The sequence below is a fragment of the Salvelinus fontinalis genome, chromosome 29, assembly GCF_029448725.1.
Source record: "Salvelinus fontinalis isolate EN_2023a chromosome 29, ASM2944872v1, whole genome shotgun sequence".
Lineage (NCBI taxonomy): Eukaryota > Metazoa > Chordata > Actinopteri > Salmoniformes > Salmonidae > Salvelinus > Salvelinus fontinalis.
In genome coordinates, this window is record NC_074693.1 from 10,043,100 (window position 1) to 10,067,618 (window position 24,519).

At 52.7% G+C, this 24,519-nt stretch overlaps 1 protein-coding gene across 1 annotated transcript in view; it reads left to right on the top strand.

Annotated features, from left to right (window-relative positions):
• The first annotated feature begins 675 nt into the window (after window positions 1-675).
• The window catches only part of LOC129827406 (teneurin-2-like), a 76,965-nt gene continuing 53,121 nt past the window's right edge, over window positions 676-24,519 (top strand). The window contains exon 1 of the mRNA XM_055888227.1: window positions 676-1,025. Coding sequence (XP_055744202.1) covers window positions 779-1,025 — 247 coding nt within the window. The 5' untranslated portion in view covers window positions 676-778. The remainder of the gene's footprint in view (window positions 1,026-24,519) is intronic.

A 24,519-nucleotide genomic window follows, 5' to 3' on the forward strand; every position in this document is an offset into this window, starting at 1 on the left:
TCTGAGTACTTTCCAAAAGCAGGGAATTGGGTGTCTTTTGGGAGAGCGACGATGACTTAGCAGCAGCTGACTGTAGCGGGGTGCATAATTGACAGAACGGCTGGTACCCCAGTACGCACTGGAAGGGGGAGAGGTTAGTGGAGGAGTAGCGGAGCGAGTTCAGTGCCATCTCTGCCCAGGGCACGAACGCTGCCCACTCCCCCGGTCGATCCTGGCAATACGACCGCAGAAACCTGCCCACATCCTCGTTCACTCTCTCCACCTGCCCATTACTCTCGGGATGAAACCCAGAGGTAAGGCTGATCGAGACCCCCAGACGTTCCATGAACGCCATCCATACCGCCGAGCGCTGCCCGAACAAGGAGAGGACCCGACTTCGGCGGAAGTCGTGACACTGACTGAGCGTGAAACATCCATCTAGACTGGTCAACGACAGCACAGCACTGACAGTTCTTTCTGTCATCAGCAGAATATTGTCACTCTCTGTGTCCGTTCTCTGGTGTTTTTAAATGTCCTTTAATTAATAGAGACATTTTCCTATCTCCCAAAATATCTAATTTCTACTTCGCAAAATGTATTTTACCGGTAATACTTAGATGACTCATATACTGGTAATACCTCTCTCTTTCATTAAATCTGACATTATTCTCCCCTTCTCTCATTTCCTCTAGGTACCTGAAGACGAGTCTGACTGCCACAACACTCTAGGAGGCCTCCAAACCTCCCTCTTCCCTGGCCCACCTCCCTGTCCCTCTATCTTCCTAACCACTCTCCCAGCATGGATCTGAAGGACCGTCGGGGGCAGCAGAACCAGCAGCGCTCCCTGACCAGGGCTCGGTGTGGTAAAGACCCCCAGAACACCGCATCTTCCCTGGACACAGAGGAGTGCCGCGTAACTACCCAGAAGTCCTACAGCTCCAGTGAGACACTCAAGGCCTTCGACCACCACGACCAGAGGCTGGTCTACGGAGGCTGCACTGTGGCTGATCTGGTGCACCACAAGGTGGATGAGTACAACAGGCAAGGTGGGTGTCTGGACAGGGCCTCCGTGGACGGCTATGGTTACTCCCCATGTCCCGAACATGCATAGGGAAGTAGTTTGTGGTATATTTGGTAGCTAACTCGGGATCCGCTACCCATCGCCAGCAGCCAATAAAATTGCAGGGCACCAAATACAAAGCAACAGAAATCTCATAAATCAAATTTCTCCAACATACAAGTATTAGGCACCATTTTAAAGATAAAATTCTCGTTAATCCAGCCACAGTGTCTGATTTCAAAAACACTTTACAGCGAAAGCTCCACAAACGACTATGTTAGGTCACCACCAAGTCACAGATAAACCCAGCCATTTTTAACGCCAAAGAGAGGAGTCACAAAAAGCACAAATATAGATAAAATTAATCACTAACCTTTGATGATCTTCATCAGATGACACTCATAGGACTTCATGTTACACAATACATGTATGTTTTGTTCGGTAATGTTCATATTCATATCCAAAAATCTTATTTTACATTGGCGTGTTAGATTCAGTAGTTCCAAAACATGCAGTGATATTGCAGAGAGCCACATGAATTCACAGAAATACTCATAATAAATGTTGATGAAAATACAGCTATTATACATGACACTTTAGATGCACTTCTCCTTAATGCACCAGCTGTGTCAGATTTCAAAAAAACTTTACGGAAAAAGCAGAATCTGAGAACGGCGCTCAGAGCGCAAACCAGCCAGAGAAATATACGCCATGTTGGGTAGTCAACATTATTCATATTATTCATATATAAATATTCACTTACGTTTGATGATCTGCATCAAAATGCACTCCCAGGAATCGCAGTTCCGCAATAAATGCTTGTTTTGTTCGATAATGTCCATCATTTATTTACATTTATGTCCAATAGCTTATTTTGTTAGGGCGTTTGGTAAACAATCCAAAGACGATCTGGTCCATTCCGACGAAACGTTAAAAAAGTTACATGACAAGTCGAAGAAACTTGTCAAACTAAGTATAGAATCAATCTTTGGGATGTTTTTAACCTGTCTAGGATCAGCGTGGCGCTAGCGGCACACCCCCCCCCCCCCCACTGAAAAACCAGTGCCGCGAAATTCAAAAAAAATATATTTTTAAAATATTTAACTTTCACACATTAAAGTCCAATACAGCTAATGAAAGACACAGATCTTGTGAATCCAGTCAACATTTCCGATTTTTAAAATGTTTTACAGGGAAGACACAATATGTAAAGATGTACATCTATTACCTAAAAACACATTAGCATAATCCACCATCTTTTATTTGTCCACCAACACCAGTAGCCATCACCAATTCGGCTAAACTAAGATATTTATAGCCCCTAACCAACAAAAAAACTCATTAGATGACAGTCTGATAACATATTTATGGTATGGGATAGGTTTTGTTAGAAAAAAGTGCATATTTCAGGTAGATGGCATAGTTTACAATTGCACCCACCATCACAAATGGACTAGAATAATTACAATGAGCAACGTGTTTACCTAACTACTAATCATCAAACATTTCGTAAAAATACACAGCATACACGAATCGAAAGACACAGATCCTGTGAATACAGACAATATTTCAGATTTTCTAAGTGTCTTACAGCGAAAACACAATAAATCGTTATATTAGCTTAGCACATAGCAATTAGCAGCCCAGCATTGATTCTAGCCAAAGTGAGCGATAAAAGTCAACATCGCCAAAAGATATTAATTTTTTCACTAACCTTCTCAGAATTCTTCCGATGACACTCCTGTAACATCATATTACACATTCCATATAGAGTTTGATCGCAAATGTTTATATTTAGCCACCAAAATCATGGTTAGACAATGTGAAATGTAGACAAGCTGGTAAAGAAAATGTCCTTGCGCCACTTAGACAGTGATCTACTCTTATACATAAATACTCATAAACGTGACTAAAAAATATAGGGTGGACAGGGATTGATAGACAATTTAATTCTTAATACAATTGCGTTATTACATTTTTTAATTTATCCTTACTTTTCAATACAGTTTGCGCCTAGCGAAGCTACGTCATAAAACATGGCGTTCTAAGCCACTAAAATGTTTCGACAGAAACACGATTTATCATAATAAAAATTTCCTACCTTGAGCTGTTCTTCCATCAGTATCTTGGGCAAAGGATCCTTTCTTGGGAGAAATCGTCTTTTGGTGGAAAGCTGTCCTCTTGCCATGTGGAAATGTCAACTGCGTTCGGGATGAACTGAAAAGCGTGCCCAACTTTTCACATCGTTGCAAAAATAAATGTCCCAAAATCGCACTAAACGGATATAAATTGCTATAAAACGCTTTAAATTAACTACCTTATGATGTTTTTAACTCCTATAACGAGTGAAAAGATGACCGGAGAAATATAACAGGCTAAACTAACGCTTGGAACAGGTGCGCGCCGGGGTCCTCTAGGCTCATGACGCAGCTCCCAAAGAATGACTAGCTTCAGGGTTTTTTGATTTGTAGGGCCTGTGAACGCGCAATCGACACCGTTGGAATCGTCATCACGTAAAGGCATCCAGGGGAAGACGTAAGAAGTGTCCGTATAGTCATAGCAACGACAGTGCCCTTTTAAATGACTTCAGAAGAGTGGCCAACATTTCTCAAATCTGACTCCATGTCAGGGAAATTGCTGTAGAATGGGCTCTGTTCCACTTAGAGACAAAATTTCAACTCCTATAGAAACTATAGACTGTTTTCTATCCAATAATAATAATAATATGCATATTGTACGATCAAGGATTTTGTGGGAAGCCGTTTAAAAAATTAGCCACATTAGCATAAATAGTCTAAACAGCGCCCCCATCCCCAACAGGTTAACATAAAAGTGCAATACTGTTCCAACCGGAGAATTCCATTGTCTGTAGAATTGCACTGGAACGACAGCAACCTCTCAAGTGAAAGCGCGTGAATGAAAACGAGGCTGTAGGCAGACCACTTAGTAAAACAGCTCCCATCCGGCCCCCCTTCACATGAGCAGCCTGATACCACGTTCTAAAGACGGTTGACATCTAGTGGAAGCCTTAGGAAGTGAAAAATAACCCATATCCCACTGTGTATTCGATAGGGGTGAGTTCAAAAACTACAAACCTCAGACTTCACACTTCCTGTTTGGATTTTTTCTCAGGTTTTTGCCTGCCATATGAGTTCTGTTATACTCACAGACATCATTCAAACAGTTTTAGAAACTTCAGAGTGTTTTCTATCCAATACTAATAATAATATGCATATATTAGCATCTGGGACTGAGTAGGAGGCAGTTCACTCTGGGCATGCTTTTTATCCAAAAGTGAAAATGCTGCCCCCTATCCCAAACAAGATAACTAGATGTTGCATCTCTGGTTCCCTACCTCAGACAGAGAAACAAAGAGGGAGGTGAAGAAGGGAGAGAGACAGAGAATCGGAGAGGGAGAGAGACAGAGATGCGAGAAAGAGAGATAGAGAGAGGGAGAGAGGGTTGGAGAGAGACATCGAGAGAGACTGGAAAGAGACTGGGGGAGATATAAAGACAGCGAGAGACAAAGGGACTCTGAGTCTAGACCATCTGAGTCTTTACCAACTGAGTCTAGACCATCTGAGTCTTTACCATCTGAGTCTAGACCATCTGAGTCTTTACCATCTGAGTCCATACCATCTGAGTCTAGACCATCTGAGTCTAGACCATCTGAGTCTTGACCATCTGAGTCTTTACCATCTGAGTCTATACCATCTGAGTCTAGACCATCTGAATATAGACCATCTGAGTATAGACCATCTGAGTCTTTACCATCTGAGTCTATACCATCTGAGTCTTGACCATCTGAGTCTTTACCATCTGAGTCTATACCATCTGAGTCCATACCATCTGAGTCTAGACCATCTGAGTCTTTACCATCTGAGTCTTGACCATCTGAGTCTTTACCATCTGAGTCCATACCATCTGAGTCTAGACCATCTGAGTCTAGACCATCTGAGTCTTGACCATCTGAGTCTATACCATCTGATTCTTTACCATCTTAGTCTTTACCATCTGAGTCTAGACCATCTGAGTCTAGACCATCTGAGTCTAGACCATCTGAGTCTTTACCATCTGAGTCTTTACCATCTGAGTCTAGGCCATCTGAGTCTATGCCATCTGAGTCTTTACCATCTGAGTCTTTACCATCTGAGTCTAGACAATCTTAGTCTTTACCATCTGAGTCTAGAACATCTTAGTCTTTACCATCTGAGTCTAGAACATCTTAGTCTTTACCATCTGAGTCTAGACCATCTGAGTCTATACCATCTGAGTCTTTACCATCTTAGTCTTTACCATCTGAGTCTAGACCATCTGAGTTTAGGCCTTCTGAGTCTTTACCATCTGAGTCTAGGCCATCTGAGTCGAGGCCATCTGAGTCTTTACCATCCGTGTCTTTACCATCTGAGTCTGGGCCTCCTGAATCTAGACCATCTTAGTCTTTATCATCTGAGTCTTTACCATCTGAGTCTAGACCATCTGAGTCTTTACCATCTCAGTCTAGGCCATCTGAGTCTTTACCATCTTAGTCTTTACTATCTTAGTCTTTACCATCTGAGTCTTTACCATCTTAGTCTAGACCATCTGAGTCTTTACCATCTGAGTCTATACCATCTGAGTCTATGCAATCGTAGTCTTTACCATCTGAGTCTAGACCATCTGAGTCTAGACCATCTGAGTCTAGGCTATCTGAGTATAGACCATCTTAGTCTTGCCCATCTGAGTCTTTACCATCTGAGTCTTTACCATCTGAGTTTTGACCATCTGAGTCTTTACCATCTGAGTCTAGACCATCTGAGTCTAGACCATCTGAGTCCTTACCATCTGAGTCTAGACCATCTGAGTCTTTACCATCTGAGTCTAGACCATCTGAGTCTAGACCATCTGAGTCTAGACCATCTGAGTCTAGACCATCTGAGTCTTTACCACCTGAGTCTTTACCACCTGAGTCTTTACCATCTGAGTCTTTACCATCTGAGTCTTTACCATCTGAGTCTAGACCATCTGAGTGTAGGCCATCTGAGTCTAGACCATCTGAGTCTAGACCATCTGAGTCTTTACCATCTGAGTCTTTACCATCTGAATATAGGCCACCTGAGTCTTTACCATCTGAGTCTTTACCATCTGAGTCTTTACCATCTGAGTCTTTACCATCTGAGTCTTTACCATCTTAGTCTTTACCATGTGAGTCTAGACCATCTGAGTCTATACCATTTGAGTCTTTACCATTTTAGTCTTTACCATCTGAGTCTAGACCATCTGAGTCTAGGCCTTCTGAGTCTAGACCATCTGAGTCTTTACCATCTGAGTCTTTACCATCTGCGTCTAGACCATCTGAGTCTTTACCATCTCAGTCTAGGCCATCTGAGTCTTTACCATCTTAGTCTTTACCATCTTAGTCTTTACCATCTGAGTCTTTACCATCTTAGTCTTTACCATCTGAGTCTTTACCATCTGAGTCTAGGCCATCTAAGTCTTTACCATCTTAGTCTAGACCTTATGAGTCTTTACCATCTGAGTCTAGGCAATCTGAGTCTTTACCATCTGTGTCTAGACCATCTGAGTCTTTACCATGTGAGTCTAGACCATCTGAGTCTTTACCATCTGGGTCTAGACCATCTGAGTCTTTACCATCTGAGTCTAGACCATCTGAGTCTAGATCCTCTTAGTCTTTACCATCTGAGTCTTTACCATCTGAGTCTAGGCCATCTGAGTCTTTACCATCTGAGTCTTTACCATCTGAGTCTTTACCATCTTAGTCTTTACCATCTTAGTGTTTACCATCTGAGTCTACACCATCTGAGTCTTTACCATCTGATTCTAGGCCATCTGAGTGTAGGCCATCTGAGTCTTTACCATCTGAGTCTTTACCATCTGAGTCTAGGCCTTCTGAGTCTAGACCATCTGAGTCTAGACCATCTGAGTCTAGACCATCTGAGTCTAGGCCATCTGAGTCTTTGCCATCTGAGTCTAGGCCATCTGAGTCTAGGCCATCTGAGTCTTTGCCATCTGAGTCTAGACCATCTGCTTCTTTAACATCTGAGTCTAGGCCATCTGAGTCTTTGCCATCTGAGTCTAGACCATCTGAGTCTTTACCATCTGAGTCTATACCATCTTCGTCTTTACCATCTTAGTCTATACCATCTTCGTCTTTACCATCTGCGTCTTTACCATCTGAGTCTAGACCATCTGAGTCTTTACCATCTGAGTCTTTACCATCTGAGTCTAGACCATCTGAGTCTTTACCATCTGAGTCTTTACCATCTGAGTCTAGACCATCTGAGTCTAGGCCTTCTGAGTCTAGACCATCTGAGTCTAGGCCATCTGAGTGTAGGCCATCTGAGTCTTTACCATCTGAGTCTTTACCATCTGAGTCTAGGCCTTCTGAGTCTAGACCATCTTAGTCTTTACCATCTGAGTCTAGACCATCTGAGTCTTTACCATCTGAGTCTAGGCCATCTGAGTCTAGGCCATCTGAGTCTTTACCATCTGAGTCTAGACCATCTGAGTCTTTACCATCTGAGTCTATACCATCTGAGTCTTTACCATCTTAGTCTTTACCATCTTCGTCTTTACCATCTGAGTCTTTACCATCTGCTTCTTTACCATCTGAGTCTAGACCATCTGAGTCTTTACCATCTGATTCTAGACCATCTTAGTCTTTACCATCTGAGTCTTTACCATCTGAGTCTTTACCATCTGAGTCTAGACCATCTGAGTCTTTACCATCTGAGTCTTTACCATCTGAGTCTAGACCATCTGAGTCTAGGCCTTCTGAGTCTAGACCATCTGAGTCTAGGCCATCTGAGTGTAGGCCATCTGAGTCTTTACCATCATAGTCTTTACCATCTGAGTCTAGGCCTTCTGAGTCTAGACCATCTTAGTCTTTACCATCTGAGTCTAGACCATCTGAGTCTTTATCATCTGAGTCTAGGCCATCTGAGTCTAGACCATCTTAGTCTTTACCAACTGAGTCTAGACCATCTGAGTCTTTACCATCTGAGTCTATACCATCTGAGTCTTTACCATCTTAGTGTTTACCATCTTCGTCTTTACCATCTGCGTCTTTACCATCTGAGTCTAGACCATCTGAGTCTTTACCATCTGAGTCTAGACCATCTGAGTCTAGGCCATCTGAGTCTAGGCCATCTGAGTCTAGGCCATCTGAGTCTAGGCCATCTGAGTCTAGGCCATCTTAGTCTTTACCATCTGAGTCTTTACCATCTGAGTCTTTACCATCTGAGTCTAGACCATCTGAGTCTTTACCATCTGAGTCTAGACCATCTGAGTCTAGGCCAACTGAGTCTATACCATTGATCTGTTCTAAATACTGTTTCCCTAGCTCGGACAGAGCGATAGGGGGGATAAGGAAAGGGAAAGGGGGATACCTAGTCAGTTGTTCAACTGAATACATTCAGCTGAAGCGAGTCTTCCGCATTTAACCCAACCCCTCTGAATCAGAGAGGTGCGGGGGGCTGCCTTAATCGACAACCATGTCTTTGGCGTCCGGGGAACAGTGGGTTAACTGCCTTGCTCAGGAGGGAAGTAGGGAGAGCGGGAGGGTGATAGGGAGGGTGAGAGAGACTTGGAATAGACAGAGACTGGGAAGAGACAGACACTGGGAAGACACAGATACTGGGAAGAGACTGGGAAGAAACTTGGACGAGACAGAGACTGGGAAGAGACAGAGACTGGGAAGAGACAGAGACTGGGAAGAGACAGAGACTGGGAAGAGACAGAGACTGGGAAGAGACAGAGACTGGGAAGAGACAGTGACTGGGAAGAGACAGTGACTGGGAAGAGACTGGGAAGAGACAGAGACTGGGAAGAAACTGGGAAGAGACAGAGACTAGGAAGAGACTGGGACGACACTGGGAAGAGACAGAGACTGGGAAGAGACTGGGAAGAGACTGGGAAGAGACTGGGAAGAGACAGAGACTAGGACGAGACTGGGACGACACTGGGAAGAGACTGGGAAGAGACTTGGACGAGACAGAGACTGGGAAGAGACTGGGAAGAGACAGTGACTGGGAAGAGACAGAGACTGGGAAGAGACAGAGACTGGGAAGAGACTGGGAAGAGACAGTGACTGGGAAGAGACAGAGACTGGGAAGAGACAGAGACTGGGAAGAGACAGAGACTGGGTAGAGACAGAGACTGGGAAGAGACAGAGACTGGGAAGAGACTGGGAAGAGACAGAGACTGGGAAGAGACAGAGACTGGGAAGAGACTGGGAAGAGACAGAGACTGGGAAGAGACAGAGACTGGGAAGAGACAGAGACTGGGAAGAGACAGAGACTGGGAAGAGACAGAGACTGGGTAGAGACTGGGAAGAGACAGAGACTGGGAAGAGACAGAGACTGGGAAGAGACAGAGACTGGGAAGAGACAGAGACTGGGAAGAGACAGAGACTGGGTAGAGACTGGGAAGAGACAGAGACTGGGAAGAGACAGAGACGGGGAAGAGACAGAGACTGGGAAGAGACAGAGACTGGGAAGAGACAGAGACTTGTAGGAAGATAGAGACAGACAGAGAAAAGGGAGCATTGATCTGCACTAACCTCTGTTTCCCTAGCTCAGATGGAGAGACATGGAGGGAGGAGAGAGAAAGACTACAGAATAGAAGAGATGGAATCGATCTGCACTAAGCTCTGTTTTCCTTGCCTTATAGGCAACGAGAGGGAGGGTTGAGAGAGAGAGTATGGGGAGAAAGAGAGTGAGGGTGAGAGAACGAATAGGAACACAGTAGACCACTGGTTGATTTGACTGGTCGATACCTCCTCCCCCTCAGCCTATCAAGTCTCTCCGTCCCCAGAGCCACAGATGCATCGTGGGTAGTGTGACCTCTGGAGACCAACAGTGTTGCTGCACCATATGTACTGTCACACCACGAAGAGAGAGAGAGAAAGAGAGAGAGAGAGAGAGAGAGAGAGAGAGAGAGAGAGAGAGAGAGAGAGAGAGCATGATGGGTTCATGAGGCATCACAACCAAAGGAACTGCAAATATTAAGAAATGCTATACATCAGTGGTCACCAACGTTTTCTGAGTCAAGATCACTTTCTGATTTAAAATGCAAGTAGAGATCTACCGCTCTGATTTTTTAATAACGTGACTTAAAAAATGTAAGCCAATGCAACATTAACCAATTAAAAACAGTTCAGTAGCAATGAGGTTTGTGCGGTAAGCTATAGGCCCAATACATAATCAACACATACTGGCTTTGCTTTGTTGTTCGGGTGTTTTTTAAAATTATATTTCAAAATTTGAGGTGGGCTATATGATCACACCGTTAATAGATCCATTGTTGTATTACTTGTAAGGCACAGCTGAGTGAGCATTCATTTAAATAATTAGCTTTATATTTTACTGGGCTGATGGTGCCTGCTTCTGATGGTCAGTCTCAGCTGAGGGAGAGAGCAGTAGACTGAGGGTCAGTCTCAGCAGAGGGAGTGAGCAGCAGACTGAGGGTCAGTCTCAGCAGAGGGAGAGAACAGCAGACTGAGGGTGAGTCTCAGCAGAGGGAGAGAGCAGCAGACTGAGGGTCAGTCTCAGCAGAGGGAAAGAGCAGCAGACTGAGGGTCAGTCTCAGCAGAGGGAGAGAGCAGAAGACTGAGGGTGAGTCTCAGCAGAGGGAGAGAGCAGAAGACTGAGGGTCCGTCTCAGCAGAGGGAGAGAGCAGCAGACTGAGGGTCAGTCTCAGCAGAGGGAGAGAGCAGAAGACTGAGGGTTAGTCTCAGCAGAGGGAGAGAGCAGCAGACTGAGGGTCAGTCTCAGCAGAGGGAGAGCGCAGCAGACTGAGGGTCAGTCTCAGCAGAGGGAGAGAGCAGCAGACTGAGGGTCAGTCTCAGCAGAGGGAGAGAGCAGCAGACTGAGGGTCAGTCTCAGCATAGGGAGTGAGCAGCAGACTGAGGGTTAGTCTCAGTAGAGGGAAAGAGCAGCAGACTGAGGGTCAGTCTCAGCAGAGGGAGAGCGCAGCAGACTGAGGGTCAGTCTCAGCAGAGGGAGAGAGCAGCAGACTGAGGGTCAGTCTCAGCATAGGGAGTGAGCAGCAGACTGAGGGTCAGTCTCAGCAGAGGGAGAGAGCAGCAGACTGAGGGTAAGTCTCAGCAGAGGGTCCGTCTCAGCAGAGGGAGAGAGCAGCAGACTGAGGGTGAGTCTCAGCAGAGGGAGAGAGCAGCAGACTGAGGGTGAGTCTCAGCAGAGGGAGAGAGCAGAAGACTGAGGGTCCGTCTCAGCAGAGGGAGAGAGCAGCAGACTGAGGGTCAGTCTCAGCAGAGGGTCAGTCTCAGCAGAGGGAGAGAGCAGAAGACTGAGGGTGAGTCTCAGCAGAGGGAGAGAGCAGAAGACTGAGGGTCCGTCTCAGCAGAGGGAGAGAGCAGCAGACTGAGGGTCAGTCTCAGCAGAGGGAGAGAGCAGAAGACTGAGGGTTAGTCTCAGCAGAGGGAGAGAGCAGCAGACTGAGGGTCAGTCTCAGCAGAGGGAGAGCGCAGCAGACTGAGGGTCAGTCTCAGCAGAGGGAGAGAGCAGCAGACTGAGGGTCAGTCTCAGCAGAGGGAGAGAGCAGCAGACTGAGGGTCAGTCTCAGCATAGGGAGTGAGCAGCAGACTGAGGGTTAGTCTCAGTAGAGGGAGAGAGCAGCAGACTGAGGGTCAGTCTCAGCAGAGGGAGAGCGCAGCAGACTGAGGGTCAGTCTCAGCAGAGGGAGAGAGCAGCAGACTAAGGGTCAGTCTCAGCATAGGGAGTGAGCAGCAGACTGAGGGTCAGTCTCAGCAGAGGGAGAGAGCAGCAGACTGAGGGTAAGTCTCAGCAGAGGGTCCGTCTCAGCAGAGGGAGAGAGCAGCAGACTGAGGGTCCGTCTCAGCAGAGGGAGAGAGCAGCAGACTGAGGGTGAGTCTCAGCAGAGGGAGAGAGCAGCAGACTGAGGGTCAGTCTCAGCGGAGGGAGAGAGCAGCAGACTGAGTGTCAGTCTCAGCAGAGGGAGAGAGCAGCAGACTGAGGGTCCGTCTCAGCAGAAGGAGAGAGCAGAAGAATGAGGGTCCGTCTCAGCTGAGGGAGAGAGCAGCAGACTGAGGGTCAGTCTCAGCAGAGGGAGAGAGCAGCAGACTGAGGGTCAGTCTCAGCATAGGGAGTGAGCAGCAGACTGAGGGTCAGTCTCAGCAGAGGGAGAGAGCAGCAGACTGAGGGTAAGTCTCAGCAGAGGGTCCGTCTCAGCAGAGGGAGAGAGCAGCAGACTGAGGGTCCGTCTCAGCAGAGGGAGAGAGCAGCAGACTGAGGGTCCGTCTCAGCAGAGGGAGAGAGCAGCAGACTGAGGGTCCGTCTCAGCAGAGGGAGAGAGCAGCAGACTGAGGGTAAGTCTCAGCAGAGGGTCAGTCTCAGCAGAGGGAGAGAGCAGAAGACTGAGGGTGAGTCTCAGCAGAGGGAGAGAGCAGAAGACTGAGGGTCCGTCTCAGCAGAGGGAGAGAGCAGCAGACTGAGGGTCAGTCTCAGCAGAGGGAGAGAGCAGAAGACTGAGGGTTAGTCTCAGCAGAGGGAGAGAGCAGCAGACTGAGGGTCAGTCTCAGCAGAGGGAGAGCGCAGCAGACTGAGGGTCAGTCTCAGCAGAGGGAGAGAGCAGCAGACTGAGGGTCAGTCTCAGCAGAGGGAGAGAGCAGCAGACTGAGGGTCAGTCTCAGCATAGGGAGTGAGCAGCAGACTGAGGGTTAGTCTCAGTAGAGGGAGAGAGCAGCAGACTGAGGGTCAGTCTCAGCAGAGGGAGAGCGCAGCAGACTGAGGGTCAGTCTCAGCAGAGGGAGAGAGCAGCAGACTGAGGGTCAGTCTCAGCATAGGGAGTGAGCAGCAGACTGAGGGTCAGTCTCAGCAGAGGGAGAGAGCAGCAGACTGAGGGTAAGTCTCAGCAGAGGGTCCGTCTCAGCAGAGGGAGAGAGCAGCAGACTGAGGGTCCATCTCAGCAGAGGGAGAGAGCAGCAGACTGAGGGTGAGTCTCAGCAGAGTGAGAGAGCAGCAGAATGAGGGTCAGTCTAAGCGGAGGGAGAGAGCAGCAGACTGAGGGTGAGTCTCAGCGGAGGAAGAGAGCAGCAGACTAAGGGTCAGTCTCAGCAGAGGGAGTGAGCAGCAGACTGAGGGTCCGTCTCAGCAGAGGGAGAGAGCAGCAGACTGAGGGTCCGTCTCAGCAGAGGGAGAGAGCAGCAGACTGAGGGTGAGTCTGAGTGGAGGGAGAGAGCAGCAGACTGATGGTGAGTCTCAGCGGAGGGAGAGAGCAGCAGAGTGAGGGTCAGTCTCAGCAGAGGGAGAGAGCAGCAGACTGAGGGTCCGTCTCAGCGGAGGGAGAGAGCAGCAGACTGATGGTGAGTCTCAGCGGAGGGAGAGAGCAGAAGACTGAGGGTCAGTCTCAGCAGAGGGAGAGAGCAGCAGACTGAGTGTCAGTCTCAGCAGAGGGAGAGAGCAGCAGACTGAGGGTCCGTCTCAGCAGAGGGAGAGAGCAGAAGAATGAGGGTCCGTCTCAGCTGAGGGAGAGAGCAGCAGACTGAGGGTCAGTCTCAGCAGAGGGAGAGAGCAGCAGACTGAGGGTCAGTCTCAGCATAGGGAGTGAGCAGCAGACTGAGGGTCAGTCTCAGCAGAGGGAGAGAGCAGCAGACTGAGGGTAAGTCTCAGCAGAGGGTCCGTCTCAGCAGAGGGAGAGAGCAGCAGACTGAGGGTCCGTCTCAGCAGAGGGAGAGAGCAGCAGACTGAGGGTCCGTCTCAGCAGAGGGAGAGAGCAGCAGACTGAGGGTCCGTCTCAGCAGAGGGAGAGAGCAGCAGACTGAGGGTAAGTCTCAGCAGAGGGTCCGTCTCAGCAGAGGGAGAGAGCAGCAGACTGAGGGTCCGTCTCAGCAGAGGGAGAGAGCAGCAGACTGAGGGTCCGTCTCAGCAGAGGGAGAGAGCAGCAGACTGAGGGTCCGTCTCAGCAGAGGGAGAGAGCAGCAGACTGAGGGTGAGTCTGAGTGGAGGGAGAGAGCAGCAGACTGATGGTGAGTCTCAGCGGAGGGAGAGAGCAGCAGACTGAGGGTCAGTCTCAGCAGAGGGAGAGAGCAGCAGACTGAGGGTCCGTCTCAGCGGAGGGAGAGAGCAGCAGACTGATGGTGAGTCTCAGCGGAGGGAGAGAGCAGAAGACTGAGGGTCAGTCTCAGCAGAGGGAGAGAGAGCAGACTGAGTGTCAGTCTCAGCAGAGGGAGAGAGTAGCAGACTGAGGGTGAGTCTGAGCGGAGGGAGAGAGCAGCAGACTGATGGTGAGTCTCAGCAGAGGGAGAGAGCAGCAGATTGAGGGTCAGTCTCAGCAGAGGGAGAGAGCAGCAGACTGAGGGTGAGTCTCAGCAGAGGGAGAGAGCAGCAGACTGAGGGTCCGTCTCAGCAGAGGGAGAGAGCAGCAGACTGAGGGTGAGTCTGAGCGGAGGGAGAGAGCAGCAGTCTGATGGTGAGTCTCAGCAGAGGGAGAGAGCAGCAGACTGAGGGTCGGTCTCAGCAGAGGGAGAGAGCAGAAGACTGAGGGTGAGTCTCAGCAGAGGGAGAGAGAAGAAGACTGAGGGTCCGTCTCAGCAGAGGGAGAGAGCAGCAGACTGAGGGTCAGTCTCAGCAGAGGGAGAGAGCAGAAGACTGAGGGTTAGTCTCAGCAGAGGGAGAGAGCAGCAGACTGAGGGTCAGTCTCAGCAGAGGGAGAGCGCAGCAGACTGAGGGTCAGTCTCAGCAGAGGGAGAGAGCAGCAGACTGAGGGTCAGTCTCAGCAGAGGGAGAGAGCAGCAGACTGAGGGTCAGTCTCAGCATAGGGAGTGAGCAGCAGACTGAGGGTTAGTCTCAGTAGAGGGAGAGAGCAGCAGACTGAGGGTCAGTCTCAGCAGAGGGAGAGCGCAGCAGACTGAGGGTCAGTCTCAGCAGAGGGAGAGAGCAGCAGACTGAGGGTCAGTCTCAGCATAGGGAGTGAGCAGCAGACTGAGGGTCAGTCTCAGCAGAGGGAGAGAGCAGCAGACTGAGGGTAAGTCTCAGCAGAGGGTCCGTCTCAGCAGAGGGAGAGAGCAGCAGACTGAGGGTCCATCTCAGCAGAGGGAGAGAGCAGCAGACTGAGGGTGAGTCTCAGCAGAGGGAGAGAGCAGCAGACTGAGGGTCAGTCTCAGCAGAGGGAGAGAGCAGCAGACTGAGTGTCAGTCTCAGCAGAGGGAGAGAGTAGCAGACTGAGGGTGAGTCTGAGCGGAGGGAGAGAGCAGCAGACTGATGGTGAGTCTCAGCAGAGGGAGAGAGCAGCAGATTGAGGGTCAGTCTCAGCAGAGGGAGAGCGCAGCAGACTGAGGGTCAGTCTCAGCAGAGGGAGAGAGCAGCAGACTGAGGGTCAGTCTCAGCAGAGGGAGAGAGCAGCAGACTGAGGGTCAGTCTCAGCATAGGGAGTGAGCAGCAGACTGAGGGTTAGTCTCAGTAGAGGGAGAGAGCAGCAGACTGAGGGTCAGTCTCAGCAGAGGGAGAGCGCAGCAGACTGAGGGTCAGTCTCAGCAGAGGGAGAGAGCAGCAGACTGAGGGTCAGTCTCAGCATAGGGAGTGAGCAGCAGACTGAGGGTCAGTCTCAGCAGAGGGAGAGAGCAGCAGACTGAGGGTAAGTCTCAGCAGAGGGTCCGTCTCAGCAGAGGGAGAGAGCAGCAGACTGAGGGTCCATCTCAGCAGAGGGAGAGAGCAGCAGACTGAGGGTGAGTCTCAGCAGAGTGAGAGAGCAGCAGAATGAGGGTCAGTCTAAGCGGAGGGAGAGAGCAGCAGACTGAGGGTGAGTCTCAGCGGAGGAAGAGAGCAGCAGACTAAGGGTCAGTCTCAGCAGAGGGAGTGAGCAGCAGACTGAGGGTCCGTCTCAGCAGAGGGAGAGAGCAGCAGACTGAGGGTCCGTCTCAGCAGAGGGAGAGAGCAGCAGACTGAGGGTCCGTCTCAGCAGAGGGAGAGAGCAGCAGACTGAGGGTGAGTCTGAGTGGAGGGAGAGAGCAGCAGACTGATGGTGAGTCTCAGCGGAGGGAGAGAGCAGCAGAGTGAGGGTCAGTCTCAGCAGAGGGAGAGAGCAGCAGACTGAGGGTCCGTCTCAGCGGAGGGAGAGAGCAGCAGACTGATGGTGAGTCTCAGCGGAGGGAGAGAGCAGAAGACTGAGGGTCAGTCTCAGCAGAGGGAGAGAGCAGCAGACTGAGTGTCAGTCTCAGCAGAGGGAGAGAGCAGCAGACTGAGGGTCCGTCTCAGCAGAGGGAGAGAGCAGAAGAATGAGGGTCCGTCTCAGCTGAGGGAGAGAGCAGCAGACTGAGGGTCAGTCTCAGCAGAGGGAGAGAGCAGCAGACTGAGGGTCAGTCTCAGCATAGGGAGTGAGCAGCAGACTGAGGGTCAGTCTCAGCAGAGGGAGAGAGCAGCAGACTGAGGGTAAGTCTCAGCAGAGGGTCCGTCTCAGCAGAGGGAGAGAGCAGCAGACTGAGGGTCCGTCTCAGCAGAGGGAGAGAGCAGCAGACTGAGGGTCCGTCTCAGCAGAGGGAGAGAGCAGCAGACTGAGGGTCCGTCTCAGCAGAGGGAGAGAGCAGCAGACTGAGGGTAAGTCTCAGCAGAGGGTCCGTCTCAGCAGAGGGAGAGAGCAGCAGACTGAGGGTCCGTCTCAGCAGAGGGAGAGAGCAGCAGACTGAGGGTCCGTCTCAGCAGAGGGAGAGAGCAGCAGACTGAGGGTCCGTCTCAGCAGAGGGAGAGAGCAGCAGACTGAGGGTGAGTCTGAGTGGAGGGAGAGAGCAGCAGACTGATGGTGAGTCTCAGCGGAGGGAGAGAGCAGCAGACTGAGGGTCAGTCTCAGCAGAGGGAGAGAGCAGCAGACTGAGGGTCCGTCTCAGCGGAGGGAGAGAGCAGCAGACTGATGGTGAGTCTCAGCGGAGGGAGAGAGCAGAAGACTGAGGGTCAGTCTCAGCAGAGGGAGAGAGAGCAGACTGAGTGTCAGTCTCAGCAGAGGGAGAGAGTAGCAGACTGAGGGTGAGTCTGAGCGGAGGGAGAGAGCAGCAGACTGATGGTGAGTCTCAGCAGAGGGAGAGAGCAGCAGATTGAGGGTCAGTCTCAGCAGAGGGAGAGAGCAGCAGACTGAGGGTGAGTCTCAGCAGAGGGAGAGAGCAGCAGACTGAGGGTCCGTCTCAGCAGAGGGAGAGAGCAGCAGACTGAGGGTGAGTCTGAGCGGAGGGAGAGAGCAGCAGTCTGATGGTGAGTCTCAGCAGAGGGAGAGAGCAGCAGACTGAGGGTCGGTCTCAGCAGAGGGAGAGAGCAGAAGACTGAGGGTGAGTCTCAGCAGAGGGAGAGAGAAGAAGACTGAGGGTCCGTCTCAGCAGAGGGAGAGAGCAGCAGACTGAGGGTCAGTCTCAGCAGAGGGAGAGAGCAGAAGACTGAGGGTTAGTCTCAGCAGAGGGAGAGAGCAGCAGACTGAGGGTCAGTCTCAGCAGAGGGAGAGCGCAGCAGACTGAGGGTCAGTCTCAGCAGAGGGAGAGAGCAGCAGACTGAGGGTCAGTCTCAGCAGAGGGAGAGAGCAGCAGACTGAGGGTCAGTCTCAGCATAGGGAGTGAGCAGCAGACTGAGGGTTAGTCTCAGTAGAGGGAGAGAGCAGCAGACTGAGGGTCAGTCTCAGCAGAGGGAGAGCGCAGCAGACTGAGGGTCAGTCTCAGCAGAGGGAGAGAGCAGCAGACTGAGGGTCAGTCTCAGCATAGGGAGTGAGCAGCAGACTGAGGGTCAGTCTCAGCAGAGGGAGAGAGCAGCAGACTGAGGGTAAGTCTCAGCAGAGGGTCCGTCTCAGCAGAGGGAGAGAGCAGCAGACTGAGGGTCCATCTCAGCAGAGGGAGAGAGCAGCAGACTGAGGGTGAGTCTCAGCAGAGGGAGAGAGCAGCAGACTGAGGGTCAGTCTCAGCAGAGGGAGAGAGCAGCAGACTGAGTGTCAGTCTCAGCAGAGGGAGAGAGTAGCAGACTGAGGGTGAGTCTGAGCGGAGGGAGAGAGCAGCAGACTGATGGTGAGTCTCAGCAGAGGGAGAGAGCAGCAGATTGAGGGTCAGTCTCAGCAGAGGGAGAGAGCAGCAGACTGAGGGTGAGTCTCAGCAGAGGGAGAGAGCAGCAGACTGAGGGTCCGTCTCAGCAGAGGGAGAGAGCAGCAGACTGAGGGTGAGTCTGAGCGGAGGGAGAGAGCAGCAGTCTGATGGTGAGTCTCAGCAGAGGGAGAGAGCAGCAGACTGAGGGTCGGTCTCAGCAGAGGGAGAGAGCAGAAGACTGAGGGTGAGTCTCAGCAGAGGGAGAGAGCAGAAGACTGAGGGTCCGTCTCAGCAGAGGGAGAGAGCAGCAGACTGAGGGTCAGTCTCAGCAGAGGGAGAGAGCAGAAGACTGAGGGTTAGTCTCAGCAGAGGGAGAGAGCAGCAGACTGAGGGTCAGTCTCAGCAGAGGGAGAGCGCAGCAGACTGAGGGTCAGTCTCAGCAGAGGGAGAGAGCAGCAGACTGAGGGTCAGTCTCAGCAGAGGGAGAGAGCAGCAGACTGAGGGTCAGTCTCAGCATAGGGAGTGAGCAGCAGACTGAGGGTTAGTCTCAGTAGAGGGAGAGAGCAGCAGACTGAGGGTCAGTATCAGCAGAGGGAGAGCGCAGCAGACTGAGGGTCAGTCTCAGCAGAGGGAGAGAGCAGCAGACTGAGGGTCAGTCTCAGCATAGGGAGTGAGCAGCAGACTGAGGGTCAGTCTCAGCAGAGGGAGAGAGCAGCAGACTGAGGGTAAGTCTCAGCAGAGGGTCCGTCTCAGCAGAGGGAGAGAGCAGCAGACTGAGGGTCCATCTCAGCAGAGGGAGAGAGCAGCAGACTGAGGGTGAGTCTCAGCAGAGGGAGAGAGCAGCAGACTGAGGGTCAGTCTCAGCGGAGGGAGAGAGCAGCAGACTGAGGGTGAGTCTCAGCGGAGGAAGAGAGCAGCAGACTGAGGGTCAGTCTCAGCAGAGGGAGTGAGCAGCAGACTGAGGGTCCGTCTCAGCAGAGGGAGAGAGCAGCAGACTGAGGGTCCGTCTCAGCAGAGGGAGAGAGCAGCAGACTGAGGGTCCGTCTCAGCAGAGGGAGAGAGCAGCAGACTGAGGGTGAGTCTGAGTGGAGGGAGAGAGCAGCAGACTGATGGTGAGTCTCAGCGGAGGGAGAGAGCAGCAGACTGAGGGTCAGTCTCAGCAGAGGGAGAGAGCAGCAGACTGAGGGTCCGTCTCAGCGGAGGGAGAGAGCAGCAGACTGATGGTGAGTCTCAGCGGAGGGAGAGAGCAGAAGACTGAGGGTCAGTCTCAGCAGAGGGAGAGAGCAGCAGACTGAGTGTCAGTCTCAGCAGAGGGAGAGAGCAGCAGACTGAGGGTCCGTCTCAGCAGAGGGAGAGAGCAGAAGAATGAGGGTCCGTCTCAGCTGAGGGAGAGAGCAGCAGACTGAGGGTCAGTCTCAGCAGAGGGAGAGAGCAGCAGACTGAGGGTCAGTCTCAGCATAGGGAGTGAGCAGCAGACTGAGGGTCAGTCTCAGCAGAGGGAGAGAGCAGCAGACTGAGGGTAAGTCTCAGCAGAGGGTCCGTCTCAGCAGAGGGAGAGAGCAGCAGACTGAGGGTCCGTCTCAGCAGAGGGAGAGAGCAGCAGACTGAGGGTCCGTCTCAGCAGAGGGAGAGAGCAGCAGACTGAGGGTCCGTCTCAGCAGAGGGAGAGAGCAGCAGACTGAGGGTAAGTCTCAGCAGAGGGTCCGTCTCAGCAGAGGGAGAGAGCAGCAGACTGAGGGTCCGTCTCAGCAGAGGGAGAGAGCAGCAGACTGAGGGTCCGTCTCAGCAGAGGGAGAGAGCAGCAGACTGAGGGTGAGTCTGAGTGGAGGGAGAGAGCAGCAGACTGATGGTGAGTCTCAGCGGAGGGAGAGAGCAGCAGACTGAGGGTCAGTCTCAGCAGAGGGAGAGAGCAGCAGACTGAGGGTCCGTCTCAGCGGAGGGAGAGAGCAGCAGACTGATGGTGAGTCTCAGCGGAGGGAGAGAGCAGAAGACTGAGGGTCAGTCTCAGCAGAGGGAGAGAGCAGCAGACTGAGGGTCCGTCTCAGCAGAGGGAGAGAGCAGCAGACTGAGGGTCCGTCTCAGCAGAGGGAGAGAGCAGCAGACTGAGGGTCCGTCTCAGCAGAGGGAGAGAGCAGCAGACTGAGGGTGAGTCTGAGTGGAGGGAGAGAGCAGCAGACTGATGGTGAGTCTCAGCGGAGGGAGAGAGCAGCAGAGTGAGGGTCAGTCTCAGCAGAGGGAGAGAGCAGCAGACTGAGGGTCCGTCTCAGCGGAGGGAGAGAGCAGCAGACTGATGGTGAGTCTCAGCGGAGGGAGAGAGCAGAAGACTGAGGGTCAGTCTCAGCAGAGGGAGAGAGCAGCAGACTGAGTGTCAGTCTCAGCAGAGGGAGAGAGCAGCAGACTGAGGGTCCGTCTCAGCAGAGGGAGAGAGCAGAAGAATGAGGGTCCGTCTCAGCTGAGGGAGAGAGCAGCAGACTGAGGGTCAGTCTCAGCAGAGGGAGAGAGCAGCAGACTGAGGGTCAGTCTCAGCATAGGGAGTGAGCAGCAGACTGAGGGTCAGTCTCAGCAGAGGGAGAGAGCAGCAGACTGAGGGTAAGTCTCAGCAGAGGGTCCGTCTCAGCAGAGGGAGAGAGCAGCAGACTGAGGGTCCGTCTCAGCAGAGGGAGAGAGCAGCAGACTGAGGGTCCGTCTCAGCAGAGGGAGAGAGCAGCAGACTGAGGGTCCGTCTCAGCAGAGGGAGAGAGCAGCAGACTGAGGGTAAGTCTCAGCAGAGGGTCCGTCTCAGCAGAGGGAGAGAGCAGCAGACTGAGGGTCCGTCTCAGCAGAGGGAGAGAGCAGCAGACTGAGGGTCCGTCTCAGCAGAGGGAGAGAGCAGCAGACTGAGGGTCCGTCTCAGCAGAGGGAGAGAGCAGCAGACTGAGGGTGAGTCTGAGTGGAGGGAGAGAGCAGCAGACTGATGGTGAGTCTCAGCGGAGGGAGAGAGCAGCAGACTGAGGGTCAGTCTCAGCAGAGGGAGAGAGCAGCAGACTGAGGGTCCGTCTCAGCGGAGGGAGAGAGCAGCAGACTGATGGTGAGTCTCAGCGGAGGGAGAGAGCAGAAGACTGAGGGTCAGTCTCAGCAGAGGGAGAGAGAGCAGACTGAGTGTCAGTCTCAGCAGAGGGAGAGAGTAGCAGACTGAGGGTGAGTCTGAGCGGAGGGAGAGAGCAGCAGACTGATGGTGAGTCTCAGCAGAGGGAGAGAGCAGCAGATTGAGGGTCAGTCTCAGCAGAGGGAGAGAGCAGCAGACTGAGGGTGAGTCTCAGCAGAGGGAGAGAGCAGCAGACTGAGGGTCCGTCTCAGCAGAGGGAGAGAGCAGCAGACTGAGGGTGAGTCTGAGCGGAGGGAGAGAGCAGCAGTCTGATGGTGAGTCTCAGCAGAGGGAGAGAGCAGCAGACTGAGGGTCGGTCTCAGCAGAGGGAGAGAGCAGAAGACTGAGGGTGAGTCTCAGCAGAGGGAGAGAGAAGAAGACTGAGGGTCCGTCTCAGCAGAGGGAGAGAGCAGCAGACTGAGGGTCAGTCTCAGCAGAGGGAGAGAGCAGAAGACTGAGGGTTAGTCTCAGCAGAGGGAGAGAGCAGCAGACTGAGGGTCAGTCTCAGCAGAGGGAGAGCGCAGCAGACTGAGGGTCAGTCTCAGCAGAGGGAGAGAGCAGCAGACTGAGGGTCAGTCTCAGCAGAGGGAGAGAGCAGCAGACTGAGGGTCAGTCTCAGCATAGGGAGTGAGCAGCAGACTGAGGGTTAGTCTCAGTAGAGGGAGAGAGCAGCAGACTGAGGGTCAGTCTCAGCAGAGGGAGAGCGCAGCAGACTGAGGGTCAGTCTCAGCAGAGGGAGAGAGCAGCAGACTGAGGGTCAGTCTCAGCATAGGGAGTGAGCAGCAGACTGAGGGTCAGTCTCAGCAGAGGGAGAGAGCAGCAGACTGAGGGTAAGTCTCAGCAGAGGGTCCGTCTCAGCAGAGGGAGAGAGCAGCAGACTGAGGGTCCATCTCAGCAGAGGGAGAGAGCAGCAGACTGAGGGTGAGTCTCAGCAGAGGGAGAGAGCAGCAGACTGAGGGTCAGTCTCAGCAGAGGGAGAGAGCAGCAGACTGAGTGTCAGTCTCAGCAGAGGGAGAGAGTAGCAGACTGAGGGTGAGTCTGAGCGGAGGGAGAGAGCAGCAGACTGATGGTGAGTCTCAGCAGAGGGAGAGAGCAGCAGATTGAGGGTCAGTCTCAGCAGAGGGAGAGAGCAGCAGACTGAGGGTGAGTCTCAGCAGAGGGAGAGAGCAGCAGACTGAGGGTCCGTCTCAGCAGAGGGAGAGAGCAGCAGACTGAGGGTGAGTCTGAGCGGAGGGAGAGAGCAGCAGTCTGATGGTGAGTCTCAGCAGAGGGAGAGAGCAGCAGACTGAGGGTCGGTCTCAGCAGAGGGAGAGAGCAGAAGACTGAGGGTGAGTCTCAGCAGAGGGAGAGAGCAGAAGACTGAGGGTCCGTCTCAGCAGAGGGAGAGAGCAGCAGACTGAGGGTCAGTCTCAGCAGAGGGAGAGAGCAGAAGACTGAGGGTTAGTCTCAGCAGAGGGAGAGAGCAGCAGACTGAGGGTCAGTCTCAGCAGAGGGAGAGCGCAGCAGACTGAGGGTCAGTCTCAGCAGAGGGAGAGAGCAGCAGACTGAGGGTCAGTCTCAGCAGAGGGAGAGAGCAGCAGACTGAGGGTCAGTCTCAGCATAGGGAGTGAGCAGCAGACTGAGGGTTAGTCTCAGTAGAGGGAGAGAGCAGCAGACTGAGGGTCAGTCTCAGCAGAGGGAGAGCGCAGCAGACTGAGGGTCAGTCTCAGCAGAGGGAGAGAGCAGCAGACTGAGGGTCAGTCTCAGCATAGGGAGTGAGCAGCAGACTGAGGGTCAGTCTCAGCAGAGGGAGAGAGCAGCAGACTGAGGGTAAGTCTCAGCAGAGGGTCCGTCTCAGCAGAGGGAGAGAGCAGCAGACTGAGGGTCCATCTCAGCAGAGGGAGAGAGCAGCAGACTGAGGGTGAGTCTCAGCAGAGGGAGAGAGCAGCAGACTGAGGGTCAGTCTCAGCGGAGGGAGAGAGCAGCAGACTGAGGGTGAGTCTCAGCGGAGGAAGAGAGCAGCAGACTGAGGGTCAGTCTCAGCAGAGGGAGTGAGCAGCAGACTGAGGGTCCGTCTCAGCAGAGGGAGAGAGCAGCAGACTGAGGGTCCGTCTCAGCAGAGGGAGAGAGCAGCAGACTGAGGGTCCGTCTCAGCAGAGGGAGAGAGCAGCAGACTGAGGGTGAGTCTGAGTGGAGGGAGAGAGCAGCAGACTGATGGTGAGTCTCAGCGGAGGGAGAGAGCAGCAGACTGAGGGTCAGTCTCAGCAGAGGGAGAGAGCAGCAGACTGAGGGTCCGTCTCAGCGGAGGGAGAGAGCAGCAGACTGATGGTGAGTCTCAGCGGAGGGAGAGAGCAGAAGACTGAGGGTCAGTCTCAGCAGAGGGAGAGAGCAGCAGACTGAGTGTCAGTCTCAGCAGAGGGAGAGAGCAGCAGACTGAGGGTCCGTCTCAGCAGAGGGAGAGAGCAGAAGAATGAGGGTCCGTCTCAGCTGAGGGAGAGAGCAGCAGACTGAGGGTCAGTCTCAGCAGAGGGAGAGAGCAGCAGACTGAGGGTCAGTCTCAGCATAGGGAGTGAGCAGCAGACTGAGGGTCAGTCTCAGCAGAGGGAGAGAGCAGCAGACTGAGGGTAAGTCTCAGCAGAGGGTCCGTCTCAGCAGAGGGAGAGAGCAGCAGACTGAGGGTCCGTCTCAGCAGAGGGAGAGAGCAGCAGACTGAGGGTCCGTCTCAGCAGAGGGAGAGAGCAGCAGACTGAGGGTCCGTCTCAGCAGAGGGAGAGAGCAGCAGACTGAGGGTAAGTCTCAGCAGAGGGTCCGTCTCAGCAGAGGGAGAGAGCAGCAGACTGAGGGTCCGTCTCAGCAGAGGGAGAGAGCAGCAGACTGAGGGTCCGTCTCAGCAGAGGGAGAGAGCAGCAGACTGAGGGTGAGTCTGAGTGGAGGGAGAGAGCAGCAGACTGATGGTGAGTCTCAGCGGAGGGAGAGAGCAGCAGACTGAGGGTCAGTCTCAGCAGAGGGAGAGAGCAGCAGACTGAGGGTCCGTCTCAGCGGAGGGAGAGAGCAGCAGACTGATGGTGAGTCTCAGCGGAGGGAGAGAGCAGAAGACTGAGGGTCAGTCTCAGCAGAGGGAGAGAGCAGCAGACTGAGTGTCAGTCTCAGCAGAGGGAGAGAGCAGCAGACTGAGGGTGAGTCTGAGCGGAGGGAGAGAGCAGCAGACTGATGGTGAGTCTCAGCAGAGGGAGAGAGCAGCAGACTGAGGGTCCGTCTCAGCAGAGGGAGAGAGCAGCAGACTGAGGGTGAGTCTGAGCGGAGGGAGAGAGCAGCAGTCTGATGGTGAGTCTCAGCAGAGGGAGAGAGCAG